This window comes from Oncorhynchus mykiss, chromosome 10 (genome assembly GCF_057628025.1).
Source record: "Oncorhynchus mykiss isolate SJ-2025 chromosome 10, ASM5762802v1, whole genome shotgun sequence".
NCBI lineage: Eukaryota > Metazoa > Chordata > Actinopteri > Salmoniformes > Salmonidae > Oncorhynchus > Oncorhynchus mykiss.
Window position 1 is genome coordinate 35,783,523 of NC_143031.1, and position 23,683 is coordinate 35,807,205.

Below are 23,683 nucleotides of genomic sequence, written 5' to 3' on the forward strand. Positions count from 1 at the left end.
CGGAAGAATCTCGGAACATGTTCCAGCCTGTGATAGCAAAACAGTCCTGTAGTTTAGCATCTGCTTCATCTGACCACTTTTTTTATAAACCGAGTCACTGGTGCTTCGTGCTTTAATTTTGGCTTGTAAGCCGGAATCAGGAGGATAGAGTTGTGGTCGGATTTACCAAATGGAGGGCGAGGGAGAGCTTTGTACGCGTCTCTGTGTGTGGAGTACAGGTGATTATTTTTTTAATATATTTTTTTCCCAAGTTGCACATTTAACACGTTGATAGAGATTTGGTAGAACTGATTTAGGTTTCCCTGCATTAGTCTCCGGCCATTAGGAGTGCCGCCTCTGGGTGAGTGGTTTCCTGTTTGCTTATTTCCTTATACAGCTGACTGAGTGCGGTCTTAGTGCCAGCATCTGTTTGTGGTGGTAAATAAACAGCCACGAAAAGTATAGCTGAGAACTCTCTAGGCAAGTAGTGTGGCCTGCAATTTATCACAATATACTCTACAGGCAAGCAGAATCTAGAGACTTCCTTAGATTTCGTGCACCAGCTGTTGTTTACAAATATGCACAGACACACTCTAATCCGAGGTGAGTGATCCCTGTCCTGATATCCAGAAGCTCTTTGTCTAATCCGAGGTGAGTGATCACTGACTGTCCTGATATCCAGAAGCTCTTTGTCTAATCCGAGGTGAGTGATCCCTGTCTTGATATCCAGAAGCTCTTTGTCTAATCCGAGGTGAGTGATCACTGTCCTGATATCCAGAAGCTCTTTGTCTAATCCGAGGTGAGTGATCACTGTCCTGATATCCAGAAGCTCTTTGTCTAATCCGAGGTGAGTGATCCCTGTCCTGATATCCAGAAGCTCTTTGTCTAATCCGAGGTGAGTGATCGCTGTCCTGATATCCAGAAGCTCTTTGTCTAATCCGAGGTGAGTGATCACTGTCCTGATATCTAGAAGCTCTTTCTCTAATCCGAGGTGAGTGATCCCTGTCCTGATATCCAGAAGCTCTTTGTCTAATCCGAGGTGAGTGATCCCTGTCCTGATATCTAGAAGCTCTTTGTCTAATCCGAGGTGAGTGATCCCTGTCCTGATATCCAGAAGCTCTTTGTCTAATCCGAGGTGAGTGATCGCTGTCCTGATACCCAGAAGCTCTTTTCTGCCATAAGATACAGTTGCAGAAACATTATGTACAAAATAAGTTACAAGTAACGCGGAAAAAAACACATAATGGTAAAATTGGTTGGGCTCCTGTAAAACTGCTGCCATTTCTTCCGGTGCCATTTTTCAACTCCCAAGATTAGGCTGGCAATACTAAAGTGCCTATTAAAACATCCAATAGTGAAAGGTATATGAAATACAAATGGTATAGAGAGATAGTCGATGTGTCATAATTCCTATAATAACTACAACCTAAAACTTCTTCAAATCAAATTTATTTATATAGCCCTTCGTACATCAGCTGATATCTCAAAGTGCTGTACAGAAACCCAGCCTAAAACCCCAAACAGCAACCCAACCCAGACAGGATGACCACATCAGTGAATCAACCCACTCAGGTGACGCACCCCCTCCAGGGACGGCATGAGAGAGCCCCAGTAAGCCAGTGACTCTGCCCCTGTAATAGGGTTAGAGGCAGAGAATCCCAGTGGAAAGAGGGGAACCGGCCAGGCAGAGACAGCAAGGGCGGTTCGTTGCTCCAGAGCCTTTCCGTTCACCTTCCCACTCCTGGGCCAGACTACACTCAATCATATGACCCACTGAAGAGATGAGTCTTCAGTAGAGACTTAAAGGTTGAGACCGAGTTTGCGTCTCTGACATGGGTAGGCAGACCGTTCCATAAAAATTGAGCTCTATAGGAGAAAGCCCTGCCTCCAGCTGTTTGCTTAGAAATTCTAGGGACAATTAGGAGGCCTGCGTCTTGTGACCGTAGCGTACGTGTAGGTATGTACGGCAGGACCAAATCAGAGAGATTAGGTAGGAGCAAGCCCATGTAATGCTTTGTAGGTTAGCAGTAAAACCTTGAAATCAGCCCTTGCTTTGACAGGAAGCCAGTGTAGAGAGGCTAGCACTGGAGTAATATGATAAAAAAAATGTGGTTCTAGTCAGGATTCTAGCAGCCGTATTTAGCACTAACTGAAGTTTATTTAGTGCTTCATCCGGGTAGCCGGAAATTAGAGCATTGCAGTAGTCTAACCTAGAAGTGACAAAAGCATGGATTAATTTTTCTGCATCATTTTTGGACAAAGTTTCTGATTTTTGCAATGTTACGTAGATGGAAAAAAGCTGTCCTTGAAATGGTCTTGATATGTTCTTCAAAAGAGAGATCAGGGTCCAGAGTAACGCCAAGGTCCTTCACAGTTTTATTTGAGACGACTGTACAACCATTAAGATTAATTGTCAGATTCAACAGAAGATCTCTTTGTTTCTTGGGGCCTAGAACAAGCATCTCTGTTTTGTCCGAGTTTAAAAGTAGAAAGTTTGCAGCCATCCACTTCCTTATGTCTGAAACACATGCTTCAAGCAAGGGCGATTTTGGGGCTTCACCATGTTTCATTGAAATGTACAGCTGTGTGTCATCCGCATAGCAGTGAAAGTTAACATTATGTTTTCGAATAACATCCCCAAGAGGTAAAATGTATAGTGAAAACAATAGTGGTCCTAAAACGGAACCTTGAGGAACACCGAAATTTACAGTTGATTTGTCAGAGGACAAACCATTCACAGAGACAAACTGATATCTTTCCGACAGATAAGATCTAAACCAGGCCAGAACTTGTCCGTGTAGACCAATTTGGGTTTCCAATCTCTCCAAAAGAATGTGGTGATCGATGGTATCAAAAGCAGCACTAAGGTCTAGGAGCACGAGGACAGATGCAGAGCCTCGGTCCGATGCCATTAAAATGTAATTTACCACCTTCACAAGTGCCGTCTCAGTGCTATGATGGGGTCTAAAACCAGACTGAAGCATTTCGTATACATTGTTTGTCTTCAGGAAGGCAGTGAGTTGTTGCACAACAGCCTTTTCTACAATTTTTGAGAGGAATGGAAGATTTGATATAGGCCAATTTAGTTTTTTATATTTTCTGGGTCAAGGTTTGGCTTTTTCAAGAGAGGCTTTATTACTGCCACTTTTAGTGAGTTTGGTACACATCCGGTGGATAGAGAGCCGTTTATTATGTTCAACATAGGAGGGCCTAGCACAGGAAGCAGCTCTTTCAGTAGTTTAGTTGGAATAGGGTCCAGTATGCAGCATGAAGGTTTAGAGGCCATGATTATTTTCATCATTGTGTCAAGAGATATAGTACTAAAACACTTGAGCGTCTCTCTTGATCCTAGGTCCTGGCAGAGTTGTGCAGACTCAGGACAACTGAGCTTTGAAGGAATACGCAGATTTAAGGAGGAGTCCGTAATTTGCTTTCTAATAATCATCATCTTTTCCTCAAAGAAGTTCATGAATTCATCACTGCTAAAGTGAAAGTCATCCTCTCTTGGGGAATGCTGCTTTTTAGTTAGCTTTGCGACAGTATCAAAAAGGAATTTCGGATTGTTCTTATTTTCCTCAATTAAGTTAGACAAATAGGATGATCGAGCAGCAGTAAGGGCTCTTCGGTACTGCACAGTACTGTCTTTCCAAGCTAGTCGGAAGACTTCCAGTTTGGTGTGGCGCCATTTCCGTTCCAATTTTCTGGAAGCTTGCTTCAGAGCTAGTGTATTTTCTGTGTACCAGGGAGCTAGTTTCTTATGATAAATGTTTTTGGTTTTTAGTGGTGCAACTGCATCTAGGGTATTGCGCAAGGTTAAATTGAGTTCCTCAGTTAGGTGGTTAACTGATTTTTGTCCTCTGGCGTCCTTGGAAGGACATCAAGGAGTCTTTGTGTTGTCTGTGAATTTATAGCACAACTTTTGATGATCCTTGGTTGGTGTCTGAGCAGATTATTTGTTGCAATTGCAAATGTAATAAAATGGTGGTCCGATAGTCCAGGATTATGAGGAAAAACATTAAGATCCACAACATTTATTCCATGGGACAAAACTAGGTCCAGCGTGTGACAGTGAGTGGGTCCAGAGACATGTTGGACAAAACCCACTGAGTCGATGATGGCTCCGAAAGCCTTTTGGAGTGGGTCTGTGGACTTTTCCATGTGAATATTAAAGTCACCAAAGATTAGAATATTATCTACTATGACTACAAGGTCCGATAGGAATTCAGGGAACTCAGTGAGGAACGCTGTATATGGCCCAGGAGGCCTGTAAACAGTAGCTATAAAAAGTGATTGAGTAGGCTGCATAGATTTCATGACTAGAAGCTCAAAAGACGAAAACGTCATTTTTTTTTAAAAAAATTTTGTAAATTGAAATTTGCTATCGTAAATGTTAGCAACACCTCCGCCTTTGCGGGATGCATGTGGGATATGGTCGCTAGTGTAGCCAGGAGGTGAGGCCTCATTTAACACAGTAAAATCATCAGGCTTAAGCCATGTTTCAGTCAGGCCAATCACATCAAGATTATGATCAGTGATTAGTTCATTGACTATAATTGCCTTTGAAGTAAGGGATCTAACATTAAGTAGCCCTATTTTGAGAAGTGCGGTACCATGATCTCTTTCAATAATGACAGGAATGGAGGTGGTCTTTATCCTAGTGAGATTGCTAAGGCGAACACCGCCATGTTTAGTTTTGCCCAACCTAGGTCGAGGCACAGACACGGGTCTCAATGGTGATAGCTGAGCTGACTACACTGACTGTGCTAGTGGCAGACTCCACTATGCTGGCAGGCTGGCTAACAGCCTGCTGCCTGGCCTGCACCCTATTTCATTGTGGAGCTAGAGTAGTTAGAGCCCTGTCTATGTTGGTAGATAAAATGAGAGCACCCCTCCAGCTAGGATGGAGTCCGTCACTCCTCAGCAGGTCAGGCTTGGTCCTGTTTGTGGGTGAGTCCCAGAAAGAGGGCCAATTATCTACAAATTCTATCTTTTGGGAGGGGCAGAAAACAGTTTTCAACCAGCGATTGAGTTGTGAGATTCTGCTGTAGAGCTCATCACTCTCCCTAACTGGGAGGGGGCCAGAGACAATTACTCGATGCCGACACATCTTTCTAGCTGATTTACACGCTGAAGCTATGTTGCGCTTAGTGATCTCTGACTGTTTCATCCTAACATCGTTGGTGCCGACGTGGATAAAAATATCTCTATACTCTCTACACTCGCCAGTTTTAGCTTTAGCCAGCACCATCTTCAGATTAGCCTTAAAGTCGGTAGCCCTGCCCCCCGGTAAACAGTGTATGATCGCTGGATGATTCGTTTTAAGTCTAATACTGCGGGTAATGGAGTCGCCAATGACTAGAGTTTTCAATTTGTCAGAGCTAATGGTGGGAAGCTTCGGCGTCTCAGACCCCGTAACGGGAGGAGTAGAGACCAGAGAAGACTCGGCCTCTGACTCCGACCCGCTGCTTCATGGGGAAAACCGGTTGAAAGTTTCTGTCGGCTGAATGAGCGACACCGGTTGAGCGTTCCTACAGCGTTTCCTTCCAGAAACAGTGAGAAAGTTGTCTGGCTGCGGGGACTGTGCCAGGGGATTTATACTATCTGCACTTACTGGTGGCACAGACGCTGTTTCATCCTTTCCTACACTGAAATTACCCTTGCTTAGCGATTGCGTCTGAAGCTGGGCTTGTAGCACAGCTATCCTCGCCGTTCTTAACTGGGAATATTGAAGAACTGGAACCACCAGCTTTCATATGTTCTGAGCAAGGAATTTAAACGTTAGCTTTTTTACATGGCACACATTGCACTTTTACTTTCTTCTCCAACACTGTTTTTGCATTATTTAAACCAAATTGAGCGTGTTTCATTATTTATTTGAGACAAATAGATTTTATTTATGTATTATATTAAGTTAAAATAAGTGTTCATTCAGTATTGTTGTAATTGTCATTATTACATATATATTTCAAACAACTTTTTGAGATGTAACTTAGATTCATTGTGAGAAAGCTGCTGTGGAAATTCTTACACAGGGACATTCTAAGTCAATCTTAAATTAATAATTGTCGGCAAGCTGGAGAGGTTCCAACAAACGTAATGCACCATTGAATGGGGCAGTCCCATTCCCTTATCTGCAGTATACGTCAAATTTGCATGATTTAGCTTATTCATCGTTCATAATTGGTTAACGTTTGCTTCATTCTTGTGACCGACCAATACCTCACAAAGCTTCTTCTCTCTATGTTGAGACCTTGAAACTGATAGCTTTTGTTCTCAAAACAAGGTCTGGGCTTACTGCCAAATTGCAGATACTGATAAGTGAGGATTTGTTCAATCAGTTGCTTACATGAATACAGAAGTTGGTACAATTTGTCACTTCTCAATGTCATCATCGACAATCTATGTCAAGCATCATCAATAGACGATGCTATCGTAATATTGCCCAACCTTAATTGGGTCATACACTCACAACCTTTCATTGACCGTTGTTTTGTTACAATGTTTTTGTTACAAAGCTGGAGTAAGATCCGGTCAAGCATGGATGGGTGCCAGAGATCTGAGTAGTAAATGTTGTTTGTTTTTCAAATGGCATCCCTTTCAGGCTTGGGAAGGCACGCAAGTTGTACTTCTTCCCAAAGGATTGATAACCACCAATTTGAGGTTAATAAGATGGATTGGTATGCTCTTGCATTTTAATGCTCACAAAAAAGCACGGTACACTTTCAGCCTTGTCTTCTTGTAACTTGCATTTAGGAACAACATGTATCTTATCAAAGTTGTTTTGCGGAACCCTGACAAAGCATAAACTAAGTAGTTGTGGAATGTTAAGTCTGTGAATGGGTGAAGTGAACAGGGTGGGGGATAATGGGCTTGTCTGGCCACATGAACACTGACCAACAGTAACCGATATCAAAGCCCCAGGCTTTGGGAAAGACTGGTCAGAGGTTAGGTTGAAAACCTGTGAAGATCTCTCCAGGACATTGACCATTTAACCTTTTTTAGAACATGGTTTAAGAAATAATTGTGCGTCACTGATCCATCTCATTGTTATGCTTGAAGCTTGTACTATTGTTTTTCTAATATTGTTATTCCTCTCTGGCAGGTATCTTTCCCCTGTGCGGCCCAGTAGCCGTACCCTGCCAGCCCCTGAATCTACAGCCCCACCCTCCTCTCAGCCCTCTGCCCCGGCGCCCCATCAGACCCCTAGGCACCCAAAGTCCAACTCTCTCAGCCTCTTCTACAAAAAATGTAAGATTTCACTAGCTGGTAGTTGGTCTACAGTCGTCGGTGGGGTGTTGTTTGTGTATGACTGGTTGTCTGTCTTTGTAACCCGGTTTCTAACTCGTTCTGTGTTTTTCCTGTAGTGTACCGGCTGGCCTACATGAGGCTGAAGATGCTTTACACACAACTTTTGACCTCTCACCCTGAGCTGGAGCCAATCATGTGGACTCTGTTCCAGCACACACTGCAGAATGAGTATGAACTGATGAGAGACCGCCACCTGGACCAGGTACTGTGCTGTGTTCACACACGTACTCTGATGCAATTTGTGCGATCAAAACACTCTATACATGATCATGTACAACTTTGACACCTGTGGCTTTTTTATCCCCAAACAGTTGATGATGTCGGCCATGTACGCCATATGCAAGGTGAAGAACGTGGACTTGCGTTTCAAGACCATCGTCACTGCTTACAAGAACATGCCCAACACCAACCAAGAGGTGAGTACACAGGGGTATGAACTATCTACTCCTGCTGTGGAGCTGTAGTGTAGACATGAGGGACTTAAAAGGACTTGCTCCATATGGCTAGTGTGGCAGGCTTTATTAAGTCAGATGAGAGGAAGGATTACCACAGATGCAGAACATCTCATCTCCCCGTCTTTCTTGCAGACATTTAAGCACGTGTTAATCCGGGAGGGCCAGTATGACTCCATCATTGTCTTCTACAACCTGGTGTTCATGCAGAAACTGAAGACCAACATCCTGCAGTACGCCTCTCCCAGGGTGAGACGGACAGTTAGCGTTTTCCTTTGTGGCACCGCAACATACTTCACATGGTCCTGATCTCTCACACGCAGGTTCAAAATGCTTGCCGTCTTAATGTTCTAGTATTCTCTACTGACACACTCCCTACGGTCTCTCTCCCCCAGCCCCCCACACTGTCTCCCATCCCACACATCCCCCGCAGCCCCTACAAGTTCCCCAACTCCCCCCTGAGAGTGCCTGGCAGCAACAACGTCTATATCTCTCCCATGAAGAGCCCAACACGCATGTCTCCAGTCATGACCCCACGTACCAGGTCAGTACCCTCCCACCCATGAACCAGGCTGACACCTTGTTTTGTATGCGCTTAGTGATGAACCGATTTTATAGCTGAGGCACATTTCATTATCTTGATGTTTCAGTTCCAAACTGGCAAAGATGTGAGCAAATTTTGTGAATTTCTCTCCTATTTTGTTATGGTAATGTCTGTTAAATTTTTTGCGTTATTAACTAGTAAATGTAAAAATAAAATAAAAAATCTCTATGAATCATTATTTTTTTTAACTTCCCCCCTGTGTTTTGTTCTCCACAGAATCCTGGTATCGATCGGTGAATCGTTTGGAGTAAGTGATCATTTTCATCAACATAGTGGAAAATATTCTTTCCTGAAATGGGCATTGTGTCCAGTGCACTAAAATGATGTTCTGTCTTGTTTCCTCTGCAGACCTCTGATAAGTTCCAGAAGATCAATGCGATGGTGAACAGCAGTGATAGGTCCTTGAAGAGGAGTTTGGATATGAGCTCCGCCCCCAAGCCCCTGAAGAGGTTGCGCTTTGATGTAGAAGGACAGGATGAATCTGATGAGAGGTAGGAGATAGCCATCTTTCATTTTGGTTATACTAGGCTGCAGAATGTTGTGTTCATGCAGAGGTGAGGCACGGTTGAAATAAGTTGCTGATCTCATCTTGCTCTCCTCACAGCAAACCTGGTGAAGAGTCGAGACTGATACAGAAACTTGCAGAGATAGGTACGTTTGTTTCTGGCTTTACCTGAATTCTGCTTTCATCATCCTTCGTTTTGTATATTATCAGTTCTACGTTTCTTTTACCATCCCTCAAACATTGTAATCCAATAGACTTTGCTTTTATCTACCTCAAATGTTGTAGTCTGTCTTTCTGTTAACTGTCTGTTGTTCTGTATGTATGCCATGAAACTCAAGGTTGTCTCTGTTTTTCAGGCTCCACTCGGACCCGTATGCAGGAACAGAAAATGAAGGATGATGCAGAGTCCGAAAAGGACAAGCCTTGAATTTCACTGAAGGACTTACTGTCCAGCACTGTTTGAGTGTACAGGTGCCAGAGACTACTCCCTACCCCTGACATGCTAGACCCCCAACCATCCCTTGAAAAAAGGAATACATTTTTTTCCTGTGCTTTTGTTTTTTTATATTTTAGTTTGGCCTGTTTTATATTTAAGCGATACTCTTTTGAGAGTAATTTGTGAATACAGAGGAGTCTTGTTTCTCTTTGTTGTTTAGTGTGGATTCTTTAACGGAGTGTTTAAAAAAATACATTTAAAAAAGATCAAGTGAGTATTACCATGTTTTATAGAGGGACACTAGTTTTAAAGGTATGTTATAAGAAATTGTTGTTTTGACTTGGTCTTCTGGAGTTTCATAAAGTCAGGGTGGTTGATGCAATATGTATTACATATCTCTTCCTGGTCTATTTTGAAGTAGGAACCTGACTTGAAATAACCTCAAGGATTCTGAACAGGCAGACCTGCGTAATGTTTTTTTTACAGAAACAATCAACACACCTTACCTTCATTGACATCTGACATGTTTTAAATCTTGTGATGTGACTGTATAACCTGGAACTTAATTTGCTTTCGGGAGCATTAAAGATGTGACAGTCTTGTTATAGTATCATTAGCAACAATACCTTTTCATTAGATCAAATCCATAAACTTGTATTCATATCTCTTCACATTGACTGTTGAATGGCTACATAGGAATGTTTGGTTTTTGTATTAAGGACATTCTTTACAGTTCAAAGGGACTCGGTAGCACTTTATTTTACAGAAAAGACCAGGTATTTACTCAAATGTTATGTTGGAAGTTATCCCAAAGACACCAATAAATAACATTTTGGGTAAATATGAATTGTCAGTTGAGTTCTTTATAGTAGCAAACCCAGTAACATTTACTACCTAGGTATTTATACTGAACAAAAATAGAAACGCAACATGCAACAATTTCAACGATTTTACGGAGTTATAGTTCATATAAGGAAATCATACAGTTGAAATAAATGAATTAGGCCCTAGTCTATGGATTTCACATGACTGTGCAGGGGTGCAGCCATGGGTGGGCCTGGGAGGGCATAGGCCCACCCCCTTGGGAGCCAGGTCCACACACTGGGGAGCCAGGCCCAGCCAATAAGAATTAGTTTTTTGCCACAAAAGGGCTTTATTACAGACAGAAATACTCCTTAGTTTCATCAGCTGTCTGGGTGGCTGGTCTCTCAACGATCCTGCAAGTGCAGAAGCCGGATGTGGAGGTCCTGCGCTGGCATTTTTACACATGGTCTGCGGTTGTGAGGCCGGTTGGACATACTGCCAAATTCTCTAAAACAGCATATGGTAGAGAAATTAATATTAAATTCTCTGGCAACAGCTCTGGTGGACATTCCTGCAGTCATCATGCCAATTGCAGACTCCCTCAAAACTTGAAATATCTGTGGCATTCTGTTGTGTGACACCTGCACATCTTAGTGCCCTTGTATTGTCCCCAGGACAAGGTGCATCTGTGTAATTAAGGATCATGCTGTTTAATCTGCTTCTTGATATATCACACCTGGATAAGGTGGATGGCTTGTCTGGATAGGTCAGGTGGATGGCTTGCCTTCAAAGGAGAAATGCTCAATAACAGGGATGTAAACAAATATGTGCACATAATTTGAGAGAAATAAGCTTTTTGTGCGTATGGAACATTTCTGGGATCTTTTATTTCAGCTCAGGAAACATGGGAATAACACTTTACATATTGTGTTTTCTATTTTTGTTCAGTGTATATATGAAATGTTTATACTTTGTACTGGCTCCAGTATGTCATAATACCAATTCTGTTCACCACCAGGGGGCGGTACACACAGTGCATTCAGGAAAGTATTCAGACCCTTGACTTTTTCCACATTTTATGTTAGTCTTATTCTAAAATTGATTAAATATTTTTTTTCCCTCATCAATCTACACATAATAACCCATAATGACAAAGCAAAACCAGATTTTTAGCAAATGTATAAAAAATAAAAAAAATACCATATTTACATAAGTATTCAGACCCTTTGCTATGAGACTTGAAATCGACAACACAGAGCCGTAGATGGATATTAATGAAACGGTTGCTCTGCCTTCAGACAAACATCCTCCAATCACTCGCCACCCAGTACTTAAAAATAAAATAGAGTAACGCTGTTGCAGGTGAGGAACAGCAGAAAGAACTTGGATAATCTGTAGAACCTGCCTTGTTGATCGTGCTGTTAAGAAGGTAGAGCAGCGCTTTATTATGGACAGACTTCTCCCCATCTTAGCTACTGTTGTATCAATATGTTTTGACCATGACCGATTACAATGCTTCTACACCTGCATTACTTGCTGTTTGGGGTTTTAGGCTGGGTTTCTTTACAGCACTTTGATATATCAGCTGATGTACGAAGGGCTATACAAATACATTTGATTTGACAGTCTAGTGTTACTCCAAGCAGTTTAGTCACCTCAATTTCCACATTATTCATTACAAGATTTAATTCAGGTTTAGTGAATGATTTTGTCCCAAATACAATGCTTTTAGTTTTTTTTAAATAGTTCTAAATAGTCCCATTCTGAAACTAACTGCAGTCCTATAAGGGTTGCAGTCATTTCAGTCGCTGTACTAGCTGACTTGTATTGTGATGAGTCACCCGTATACATAGACACACTTTCTTTACTCATCTAGAATGTCATTGTATGCTGTAGCGTTAAGATTTCCCTTTACTGGAACGAAAGGGCCTAGCCCAAACTATGAAAAACAGTCCCAGACCATTATTCTACCTCCACCAAATTTTACAGTTGGCACTATGTATTTGGGCAGGTAGCATTCTCCTGGCATCCGCCAAACTCAGATTCGTCCATCAGACTGATGGTGAAGCGTGAGTCATCACTCCAGAGAACGTGTTTTCACTGCTCCAGAGTTCAATGGTGGCGAGCTTTACACCATTCCAACCGATGCTTGGCATTGCATATGATGATCTTAGGCTTGTGTGCAGCTGCTCGGCCATGGAAACCCATTTCATGACGCTCCCGACGAACAGTTCTTGTGCTGATGTTGCTTCTAGTGGCAGTTTGGAACTTGGTAGAGTGTTGTAACCGAGTACAGACAATTTTTACGCGCTATGCGCTTCAGGACTTGGGGGTCCCGTTCTGTGAGCTTGTGTGGCCTACAACTTTGTGGCTGAGCCATTGTTGCTCCTAGTCGTTTCCACTTCACAATAACAGCACTTACAGTTGACCGGGTCAGCTCTAGCAGGGCAGAAATTTGACGAACTGACTTGTTAGAAAGGTGGCATCCTATGAAGGTGCATTGTTGAAAGTCACTGAGCTCTCCATTCTACTGCCAATGTTTTCCTATGGAGATTGCATGGATGTGTGCTCGATTTTATATACCTTTCAGGTGTGGCTGAAATAGCAGGATCCACTATTTTGTAGGGGTGTCCACATACTTCTGTATATATAGTGTAATTCCAAAATGCTATTAGAAACTCAAACTGCAGAGGAAGTCATTCATTGTAATGTCACTGTTTGTCACCTCTCTCACTCCTGTTTTATCCCCAGGTTGAACAACTGCGTAGGATTCTCCAAGTTCTTTCTGCTGTTCCTCACCTGCAACAGTGTTACTCTATTTTATTTTTAAGTACTGGGTGGCAAGTGATTTGAGGATGTTTGTCTGAAGGCAGAGCAACCGTTGCATTAATATCCATCTACGGCTCTGTGTTGTCGTCTCAATGGCTCTTTCTTTTTTCTCTTCTCTTTCTCCCTCTGTGTTTCTCTCTCTGAGGGGGCTCCCTAATGGGCCTGCTAAGTTACATGTTCTCTTCCTCATGCTGGTAGCTCTGATGTTCTTGGCGACTCTGTTCCTGTTTGGGTACCACTGCTGACTGGTGGCCAGGAACAAATCTACATTGGGTAAGTATAAATACCCAGAGTGTTCTGCCTTTACAGCTACACTCAACTCCAGCTTGATATATGATATAAACATTTAGCTAAATCAAAGATGTTTTAAGCATGCTATAGATTTTTTACATGTTCTTATCAGTTTACAACATGCAGAGGTTTGGGTGTTGTTTTATGGAACGGTGTGTTTGTCTTCATCGTCCTCTTTCCGCTCTTTTCCCCTCCCTCAGAGCCACTCTGCTCCTTTCTTTCCTGACAGGAATGGCTTCAATATTGGGCTCTTGGAGAACTTCCTCCAGGTGTTTGGAGAAGGTAAGATGCCCTGGTTCATTCTTACCTTTTCAAGGTGTGCTTGGCTATTAGGGCCAAAAGTCATGATATGCAGTTAGTTTTCTTGCATCGTACTGATTTTTATTTACAGCTACTGTATGTAAGAGTGCTGTTCATTGACTACATTCAACACCACAGTCCCCTCCACGCTCAGGACCCTGGGACTGAACACCACCTTCTGCAACTAGATCCTAGATTTCCTGATGGACCGCCCCCAGACGGTGAGGATAGACAACAACACGTCCGCCAACCTGACTATCAACTTGGGACCCCTCAGGGGTGTGTGCCTAGTGTCCTCCTGAACTCCCAGTTCAACCACAGCTGTGAGGCCGCGCACGACTCCTACACCATTATCAAGTTTGCTGAAGACACAACAGTGGATGGCTTGATCACGACGACGAGGGAGGGAGAAGGTCCCGAGACTTGGCATTGTAGTACCAGGACAACAACCTCTCCCTCAATGTCAGCAAGACCAAGGAGCTGATCATGAACAACAGGAAACAGAAGGGCGAGCACACCCCCATCCACATTGATGGGGCTGTAGTGGAGCGGGTCGAGTGCTTCAAGATCCTCGATGTCCACATCACTAAGGAATTAACACCTCTTCCCCCCCCAGGAGGCTGAAAACATTTGGCATGGGTCCTCAGATCCTAAAAGTTCTGTAGCTGCACCAATGAGAGCATCTTGACTGGCTGCACCACTGCTTGGTACGACAACTGCAAGGCACTGCAGAGGGTGGCGAGAGGGGCCGAGCTCCCTACCATCCAGGACCTCTATACTAGGCAGTGTCAGAGGAAGGCCCCAAAAATTGTCAAGGACTCTCAAGCCATAGACTGTTCTCTCTGCTACTGCACGGCAAGCGGTACCAATGCACCAAGTTTGGAACCAACAGGACCGTGAACAGCTTCAACCCCTACGCCTATAAACTGCTAAACAAGACGGCTAAATAGTTAATCAAATGGACACACCCACTGGAGTCTACCCACACACTCACACATACTTACACTGACACCCCAGCACCCCGAACACATAACACACACACAGAAATGCATACTGACGCCACACACTCACCTCATACGCTGCTGCTACTGTCTTATCTATCCTGTTGCATAGTCACTTTACCTCTACCTATATATTTTTTATTTAACTAGGCAAGTCAGTTAAGAACAAATTCTTATTTCCAATGACGGCCTACCCCGGCCAAACCCTAAACCGGACGACGCTGGGCCAATTGTGCGCTGCCCTATGGGACTCATAATCACGGCTGGTTGTGATATAGCCTGAAATCGAACCAGGGTCTGTAGTGACACCTCTAGCACTGAGATGCAGTGCCTTAGACCGCTGCACCACTCGGGAGCCCCGTATATGTACAGTACGTACTGTAGCTATATCAATTACCTCGTACCCCTGCACATCAACTCGGCACTGATACTCCCTGTATATAGCCATGTTATTACCTCGTACCCCTGCACATCAACTCGGCACTGATACTCCCTGTATATAGCCATGTTATTACCTCGTACCCCTGCACATCAACTCGGCACTGATACTGTATATAGCCATGTTATTACCTCGTACCCCTGCACATCAACTCGGCACTGATACTGTATATAGCCATGTTATTGCTATTCGTTATTCACTGTGTATTTATTCCTCGTCACTATCTATTTATTATTATTACCTTTAACTCTGCATTTTTTATTATTACCTTTAACTCTTTATTTTTTGGAACTATACTTAAGTAAACATTTCACTGTTAGTCTACACCTGATGTTTACGAAGCATGTAACAAAGACAATTTTATTTGAATATTCTTTGTGGCAGGAAATAGGACCTCTGATACCTACAGTTTAGTAAGTATCATTCCAGGCTGTGTTCCTTCCTCCATCTTGAATCTGGCCTCTGTGTTTGTTTCCCAGCCAGGGTGATGGACACAATTTTCCCACCAGGAGCAACAATGAATCCCACAATCCATTGTTAGCTAATGGGGGGTGGAGGGAGAGGGAGGCAGGATCTGAAGAGGAGAGCTTGGGTAAGTCGAGCCCAGTAGGCCAGGGGAATCCAAGGTGCTACTCTGGGCCCGGTTTCCCAAAAGCATCTTAAGGCTAAGTTCATCATTAGAACCATGTAGCTCTAACAATAAACTTAACCTTAAGATGCTTTTGGGAAACCGTCCCAGTCATTAGAATAGAATAAAACACTTCACAGTTACTGCAACCAATCCAAGGCAATTAATGTAGATGGACATCTTGGGGAGGTGCTGAACACTTTCCAGCAGAGAAGAGCTCTGTGGCGCCTCACCTCTGAGGATTACATAACCAGCTACTGTTCATCTGCCTGTGATTGGGTGAATGGCTTCTACGTTTAGTGAGCCCTTGGGGCAATAGGAAGGATAATATGGTAAACAGTTTCTAGGTGTCTATGGCAACTGGAAGTTATACTTTTCTCCCTGATTTAATGGCTAATGCAGTACTTGGTAAAAACCTAAGAGACTAGTTGCGCTGACAATGACGACATACCTTGGTGGTGGTCACGGAACCAAAAAATGACTTGCTATAAAAGCAGTCTCTCATTGGTGAATATTTAAAGCTATTCTAATGGGCCTTTGTCTTGATTGAATCTGATCCCTTGTTTTGGGAAATCATCATGTCTGTTGTTAATGTCTAATTCATCAACCTAAGTGTATGACTACCAGCAGTCCAGTAACAACCACACTCACTCATTGTAAAGACACACCACACGTTCGTTCACTGGTGTACCTATTGGTAATCTACATGTAATAGCAGTCCTGAAATAGGATAGGTTGGTTAGTATGATGACAGGCAGCCTTGCTAAATGGTCTGTGGATGAGATGGCTCCTTCTCTCTGAGCTCTTGGAAAGTACACTCTTAGATTTGATTAAGTGGTTATTTTCCTCTCATTTTATCCCAGACAGATAGACTCCTTAGAAGTCAAATTGTCACAATGCATGATGAACTGGCGACTGATGATTAAAAACAATCATGCTCTCTATCCTTGCCACTTAGACCTAAGAATGACATTCAACACAATGTAATGTGCATGAAAATCATGCCAGGCCACCAGAACATGTGCAGGTGTAGTGCTACCTAGTGGCCATAAGGTTTGTCATGGTGAGTGCTTGACAAAGTGCATAATCATTTCTCAGAAAACAAGGAACTGCGGGACTGAAATGTGTTTGCAGAGGTGTTGTGTTGTTTCTGTCTGTGTTTGGAGTATTGACATTTGATCTATTGTATGATTTCAGCACCTCTGAGAGACCTCCCTGATGTCAATAACAGAGCCAGTGAGTCATGGGGAGAAAGACATTCTATGAAGTGGGATTGGTAGAATCTGGTGAGGGACTTCTCTGTCGTTGTCAATAATGTTTTATTCTAAGTGTTTGCATGATATGAGGAATATGTTCCAAACCTTTACTTCTTTGTGGTTATTAGCTAGTAGTAACTTGTTTGTCTCAACAGCATTTGGGCCAGGCAGGCATATGTGAAGATGACTCTTCCCATACAAAGATGATACATTCCAACCTCAAACTCACTCTGAAAGAAAAGGGGTATGCTTTGTCAATACATCCAATAGACTGAATCATTTATCACAATGTAGTTAACCATTTATTTTTGTATATGGGTTTTCTGTGTATTCTTTATTTTTTTCTTGAATGATATAAAACGTACAAACAGCATACAGACACACAGAAACCTCGACTTCACACCCCCATATCACGGCCTCAAACTGCACCGTTTTGTTTCTTTCGCCCACGCACTTTCAACATTTAGATAAAGCATTTGACCTTTCCATTGTGTTAACGATGGAGGATTGATGATTCCTTAACTACACATAGATGTCATAAGGGCAATGTATTTCTGAGCTTTTTTTCCCAGCCTTTTCCACTCTGAAATGTCCAAATTGCATATTCCATCAAATTGCACTTCAGATCTGGCCAGAGTTTCTCTTGATTGGTTTGTTTCTTTTCGGTGTTATGATACATTAAATCTGTTTGTGGCAATAATAATGACAAAAAAAAAAAAAAAAAAAGACAAGACAATAGAATCAGAGTATGTGAGCAGAGCGTGCCCTTTTGACTGGAGCGCGGAGCGAGATTCCCAAAGGCTGGAACGTCGGCCTTCTCGCCCGCTCCAATTTCGCTCAAGTAGCGCTCACTTCAAGGACATGGCTGGCGTAGCATGCATTTGTAGTTTACTTGTGTGCTGCTATAGCTCACTAAATATTTTCATAAAGAAACTGATAGAACACACAGGTGCAAAATCAAGGTGACTTACAAAGATGATGACCAAGAGCAAGAGAGGGATTGTGGTGATGTAGTGTCCACAACTAAAGAATCATTGTGGAAACTGAAAACATATCCTGAAAGCACGATGGTGTACTTATTAAGTGCACATGCTAAAAGAAAGGAACTAAGTGTGTCATTGTAGCAAAGTATTTATAAACTAAAAGTTATGTTACATATATCTAGCTCTATACACACACACACACTAGGCCATAATTGATTTTGGCCCAATAAGCCTGGCATATTCCAACATTCAAGGAGCGTTCTGTTTTGATTGGGTTACTTTGCCTAAAAACCTTTAGGCCTACCAATAGAAAAATAAATATACAACTCTGCATCACTACCCAGAGTGGCCAAAAGGGTGTTTAGCATCCCCAGTGGCTCTGCAAGTTCAGAGAGGATATTCTCAGCTGCTGGCCTGCTCTCCACGCATCATCACATGAGCATGAAGCCACAAACTGATGTTTCTAAAAATAAATTCAAAGGCACTGTAGACTGAGCCTAATAATGTTTTCATTTAATTCTAAGTCACAGCCTAAAAGCACAATTTATAGACTAATGATTGAATGCAACTAAACGTTGTTTAAATGCTGAGCGCTTTGTCCCTATCAGCCTATTGTGTTGCACTCGCAAATGCTGCACAATGCATTTCTTTGTAGGCTATAGCCTTGAAATAACTGAAATATAGCCTAAATAACATGTTTTTGTTCCTTCTTAGGCTCCTGACCTGTTGAGTGTTTATATGTTGTTTAATATGACATGTAGCCTATTTGAAATGATGAGCGCTTCTTACATTCACCGTTTCATGTTTATTATAATACTTTTCATTCAAATCATATGGTTTGGTTTCAATACTTCAAAACCAAATGCTAGGTCCAGGTAGTAAAAAAATAGATGGTGATTTTAATGACTGGAGAGAATTTGGAGCGGCATTTTTCCCCCTGTGAGTGCGGAGAGGTTTTTAGCGGAGTGGTTGGAAAGGACGTGGAGCACCGCTCCATAAGCGACGAGCAGGATTTCCGTCTGCTCAACTCCGCTCACATACTTTGAATAGAATATATTGAAAAAATATATATTTAAATTATTTAGACTTTCAAATTAGGAAAAACAACCTAGAATGAACTACCATTACTGAATAAATAAAATGGCAGCAGTACATGCAAGCTCGCTAGACTAGTTCCTAAAAGACCTACATGGAATGTGCTTTTTTGTTGTTTCCAGGAAAATCTTTGCATTGTTTGTCAGACTGAGGAGCACAGGTTAAGGCGGCATACACAGCAAAGCAAGAATCTTCAGCAGGATAACAACTCCTTTTGAAATAAGTGGACAAACGGACAGAGGGACCATTCAATGGTTGGTTCTCATAGTATGGTGTCCCATTGAATGGCCCTAGAGGGCTGACTAGTCTGTCCCAAAGTACCTCTGGCCAAAGTGTGTGGGAGCCACAGGGTGCACCTCGGTGGTCAATATGGTGATTTCTGGGAACTCTTGAATGATGGATTTGGCACCTGGTGAGATGACACAACCATTAGACTTGCAGTGCTTTCAATAAAACTGAATGGAAAACAGGCTGAAGTAGTATGAACATTACAGAATCTACTTCAATATTAAGCAAGGGACTGTAGATGAGGCGTACCGTGAGGGGTGGAGAAGAGACTCAGGAGGATAATATGTTTGGGCTGAAGACCATGTTCAGTCAGAACTCTCACAGCCTCAATCACTGTGTTACCTGTACCTGAAGGCAGAATAGATGTATAGATAGCATAAACACAGGACAGATATCAGTGACTTGACAAAACAGGCAACATTATAGAAGTATTGAAGAAAAGTCTGCCCTTATTAGCCCTGTGATCATTACTATGACTCATCTGCTGCTACTTTCTATAAAAGAACAAAATGTAATTTTGATTTCTCAAGGCAGTTTTTCATCCTTTCAGAGAGGGATGTTAGTTAGAGGCCAAAAAGATTAACATTACTTCTCTCGGTGGCTTCATTTGTCCTATTTATCATTTTCATGGCCTTGCAGTGAGCTCTTTATGGTTTACCCCAAGCAGATAAACTTGTAATTATTTTCTTGGGGTAAATTATGATGAAAAATATGCAGCATGCTAACTACTAAGGTCATTATCAGAGCCGAATAAAAGACACCTTCCCACAATTATCTTAGAGGATGCCTATGATTACACTATTGTCTTGCTAACGGGAGCAATTAAGTCTTCATTTCTGGTTCATTAAAAAGAGACAGTTCTTCAGGCACAGGGCAGGGCAACACTTCACCTGAACTCTTTGTCCTCAAGAGGAGTTAGTACTGTATTGAGATTTTCTATTAGTGCTTTTCCACGGCAGGGTTTTACAACATACTTGGCCTAAAGACATGTAAGACATTAGTTGTTTACATGCGTGTAATCCCCCTGGACTTTGATTAAGGATGGGGAATGTGAGTACTACTCTCGCCATACTTACTGAGAATATGGGGTACACAAGTACCATATATCCATACTCACTGAGAATGGGGTACATGAGGAGGACTTTCCTCCTGCTGATGTCTGGGGGGAACTTTGCATAGTAGACTTTGGCCTTCTGGGTGTCCTCGTCACTCTGGATTAGGATCTTACCGATACGGATGGACCGGCAGCAGTCTCTGAGGCCCTGCTCCATGGCCTCGCCTACACACACAGCAATTAATAGATGTTGCATTAAACTCAATTCATTCAAGGGAAACCTCATACAAGATGTAGTAATGGTGAGCAAGTCAAACAGTCAAACTGATAGGTCAAACAGTTGAGTGGATAGCACTAGGTATGTCAGGTATAGGCAAGTCCACCAGCCAGGGATTCTATTCAGAGACCAATTCAGATGAATCTTCCTTTAATATCCTATATGATCAGTGCCTTACCACTTCTCATAATGCTGACACCGCAGTTGCCTTTTTCAAACTTGACACCATCATATTTATGCCCTGAAGAAGAGGGGGAAGGGGAGAGCAATTGAAATAGACAGTTCTGTTCTTGGTGAGAAATGTAACAGTAATCCTGTAATACATAGTATTCGCCCAATTTCTATCATTTCTGACGAATTTCATCTAATAGGTCTAACCTGTAGGAGTGGTCACTGTACACTCGCTGTATGGCAGCTGATTGAGTCCCTCTTCAACCACTAGTCTGATCTGTGGACAAACCGAGTGGGTCAAAACAATACAGTGTGCATTATACAAATGAGTCATTCAATTAAAAACATAATATATTAGTATTTAACCTAGAGTAAAAACAACAGTGTCAATTGAACCAAGACCGTTTCTTACCAATCTATCAGCACAAAATACAAAATCTCCCCTGCTAGTAGACCTGTAAAAGAACAAGAATAACATGTATGCTTACAGTAAGGGTTACATAAGAGGAAATCAATGCATGATCCACTTTCACCCCCCAAAAATGTAGGCCTATTCGTGGTATCACCTTACAACAGAAACTCAAATTGTGATTAGTGTACTCATTCAATGTTCTGTTATCACTATCGTCTATTGTTGTCAGTAGGTCTAACATGATTTGAAATTAAACCTCATGCTAGACAAAGAAGTTCTGGCCACGTTTACGCTAATGGGGCAGACTATAATGACATTTTGCCTAGGTCTTCATAGAAATAACCAGGTGTATTTACAGTTCTGGGTAACAAAGATCCCAGATAACGCTACCGTAACCATATAAGTGCAGTGTAATATGACAGTTATAAATAGTAACATGGCGTCGATTGGCCATTCACTTGGTTTACAATGCATCATTCAATTCCACATCATTAGACAGTTATCTGGTGCATGATAATACAGGTCCATTATCTGTCAGATAATGTGGTTGCTATCTTTGACAAAATATGATGACTCACTTGTCTCGAATGATGGTCTGTAATTCTCGTATTTGGTCATTCAAAGGAAGCAGTTTTAATTGCGATCCGATCTGCCTCTGTAGTTCACTGTTGAATACATTTTCACAAGTTTCGGCTACTTCTGCATCTCTATTGGACTCTGTCAGAACGCTGTTTCCGCAGCTAGCAAACCGAACCTGCTTGGTGCTGCTCATTGCCGCGTGTTCTTGTCTGTCATTGTTGTTCAGCTGCTGATTTTGACAAGGCATTTTGATTTCCGTAGCAATTCCGCTCTCAAAATACGTTTCCATAGAATTAAGAAAACGCTAAATAGTTGAGCAGTTTAGGCTCTCTGCGGTTTTGCTATTCATATAGCTAAATGTCTTGTTGGGCATTTTTGTCTTCTCTGATTCTGGGTCGTGGCCATTGGGTGGCCGCAGCAAAAAGAGGAAGAGGCGAAACGAGAGGGTTCACTCTCGCCTAAATCTGTTCAATAGAAGCGTTTCCCTTAGCGTTTCTATATGCTTATTTTGGACCATGTCGCCTGCCTTCCCGCTTTTGGGACAACGACTCATTGTTAGGGCGGAAACGAGTATCTCGTCATTATAAATACATCTATGTTAGTATAAACCTACAGGAACATAAACTTTGTAACAGGAAGTAACGTCACACCTGATTCTCGCCTCATATTGGCCAGAATGATGTAGGTCTAGTTAACACAGCCACAGAGTCATATATTGCATGAATGAGTTCTTATGTCAAAGGTTGACTGTGTTATCTAGTGGAAACCGGGAGCATTCTGTCAGCGCTTGAGAATATTTTCAATGCCTAGGCATTGATGGACAGTTAAGTGCCATTCTTTAAACATTTATCACCATTCACAAACCCCTAACAGAGCTCCCCAGCTTGTAGTCCTAAAAAACGAAAATTATTTACCTATGGTTCGTTCAGTCATTCCTATGGGTTTTGTCTAGAAGGGTACAGCTTTTTTCAAAATTGGCTTTTCGTAGCAGGTTATGGGAATTAACGTGGCAGGTTAGGATAATTAGGCTAAGGTTAGGAAAAGGGTTGGGCTTAGCTAAAATGCACAACAAAAAAAAAATAAAAACAAGTCCATTTGAAAAGCTGTATCCCATCTAGACATGACTGTTCCTAGGGGGGGAAAGAATGGGGTTTGGGATAAACACTGAAAATAAGGTTTTAGGTTTACACAGTTTAGGAGATTTTACAAGTTTTGTTCTATGAGATGATATCAGTCCATTAACCTGACCTTTATGAATTATGAAGCCTTTGTACTTGTTTTGATTACATAAATGCTTTAACATTCACAACAAGTGATGTTAGCTGATGAAGATTATATCATATAACAAAACATAGATCTTCTAAGCCTGTGTTTACTAACCACATACCTTATTTTCGGTGTTTATCCAAGAACCCTACAAAAAAATGGTTAACCATGGTTGTGTGAGCTATATGGATCACTCCAATATATTGGTATCACTCCGCAGCCGAGGGATACATCCGAGATGAGGATTTGCAGATTTACTCCCGTGTCCACAGCTGGGGTCCGCCCCTATATATAGACCTCATGGCTGCGACACACATTCTCTACATCAAACCAACCACAGAGGGAGGGCCTTCAGGAAGAATGAAGGGTTGGGGCGGAGAGATATACTCCTCCCACCAGGGTCCATCCAGTAGCACTCAGAACTTACCGAAAGAGCATGGAGCTCACCCACACTCTTCATGGAAGCAATCACTACCAAGAAAGCCACCTTAGGGGTTTCAGGGAGGCAGATTCCAACGGTTCAAAAGGCGGCTTTGCCAAAGCTGCCAAGACCACATCCAGATCCCAACTCGCCATTGAGTGGATCCTAGCTGGACGCAGGCGACGAACCCCTTCATAAACCTGGAGACCAAGGGATGGTACCCCACTGGCCTGTCCATCCACCCCACATGGCAGGCAGATATAGCGGCCAAATACCCTCTGTGTTGAGGCCCTCATCCACGCGAG

The 23,683-nt window shown here is 42.4% G+C and overlaps 2 protein-coding genes across 3 annotated transcripts in view; one reads left to right on the forward strand and one right to left on the reverse strand.

Moving 5' to 3' along the window:
• rb1 (retinoblastoma 1) overlaps positions 1-9,775 on the forward strand; it is a 44,656-nt gene extending 34,881 nt beyond the window's left edge. The window contains 9 exon segments of the mRNA NM_001124256.1: positions 7,082-7,227; positions 7,344-7,489; positions 7,599-7,703; positions 7,875-7,988; positions 8,135-8,283; positions 8,560-8,590; positions 8,692-8,834; positions 8,948-8,994; positions 9,205-9,775. Of these exon segments, the coding sequence (NP_001117728.1) occupies positions 7,082-7,227; positions 7,344-7,489; positions 7,599-7,703; positions 7,875-7,988; positions 8,135-8,283; positions 8,560-8,590; positions 8,692-8,834; positions 8,948-8,994; positions 9,205-9,275 (952 nt within the window). The 3' untranslated portion in view covers positions 9,276-9,775.
• Positions 9,776-17,121: 7,346 nt separating this feature from the next.
• LOC110533744 (uracil phosphoribosyltransferase homolog) lies at positions 17,122-23,301 on the reverse strand. 2 transcript variants are annotated; one of them, XM_090186490.1, is made up of 7 exons: positions 23,079-23,301; positions 21,113-21,155; positions 20,908-20,977; positions 20,708-20,770; positions 20,316-20,477; positions 19,448-19,546; positions 17,122-19,319 (listed from the first exon to the last, which is right to left on the reverse strand). In XM_090186490.1, the coding sequence occupies exons 4-7, from the start codon at positions 20,715-20,717 to the stop codon at positions 19,213-19,215; spliced, it is 378 nt and encodes a 125-aa protein (XP_090042616.1). In that variant the 5' UTR covers positions 20,718-20,770; positions 20,908-20,977; positions 21,113-21,155; positions 23,079-23,301; the 3' UTR covers positions 17,122-19,212. The 2 variants fall into 2 exon arrangements, with proteins under 2 accessions (XP_090042616.1, XP_021473910.1); XM_021618235.3 differs by lacking the exon at positions 23,079-23,301 and adding an exon at positions 21,691-22,358.
• Positions 23,302-23,683: the final 382 nt, after the last annotated feature.

Excerpts from the sequence above, each read along its gene's own strand:
- LOC110533744 (XM_021618235.3), bottom strand. The coding sequence starts at position 21,980 with ATGGAAACGTATTTTGAGAGCGGAATTGCTACGGAAATCAAAATGCCT. Across the intron at positions 21,156-21,690 it reads CAGACCATCATTCGAGACAA|GTCTACTAGCAGGGGAGATT; the intron begins GTGAGTCATCAT and ends GTTCTTTTACAG. Across the intron at positions 19,547-20,315 it reads CCTCATGTACCCCATTCTCA|GTACAGGTAACACAGTGATT; the intron begins GTGAGTATGGAT and ends TTCTGCCTTCAG.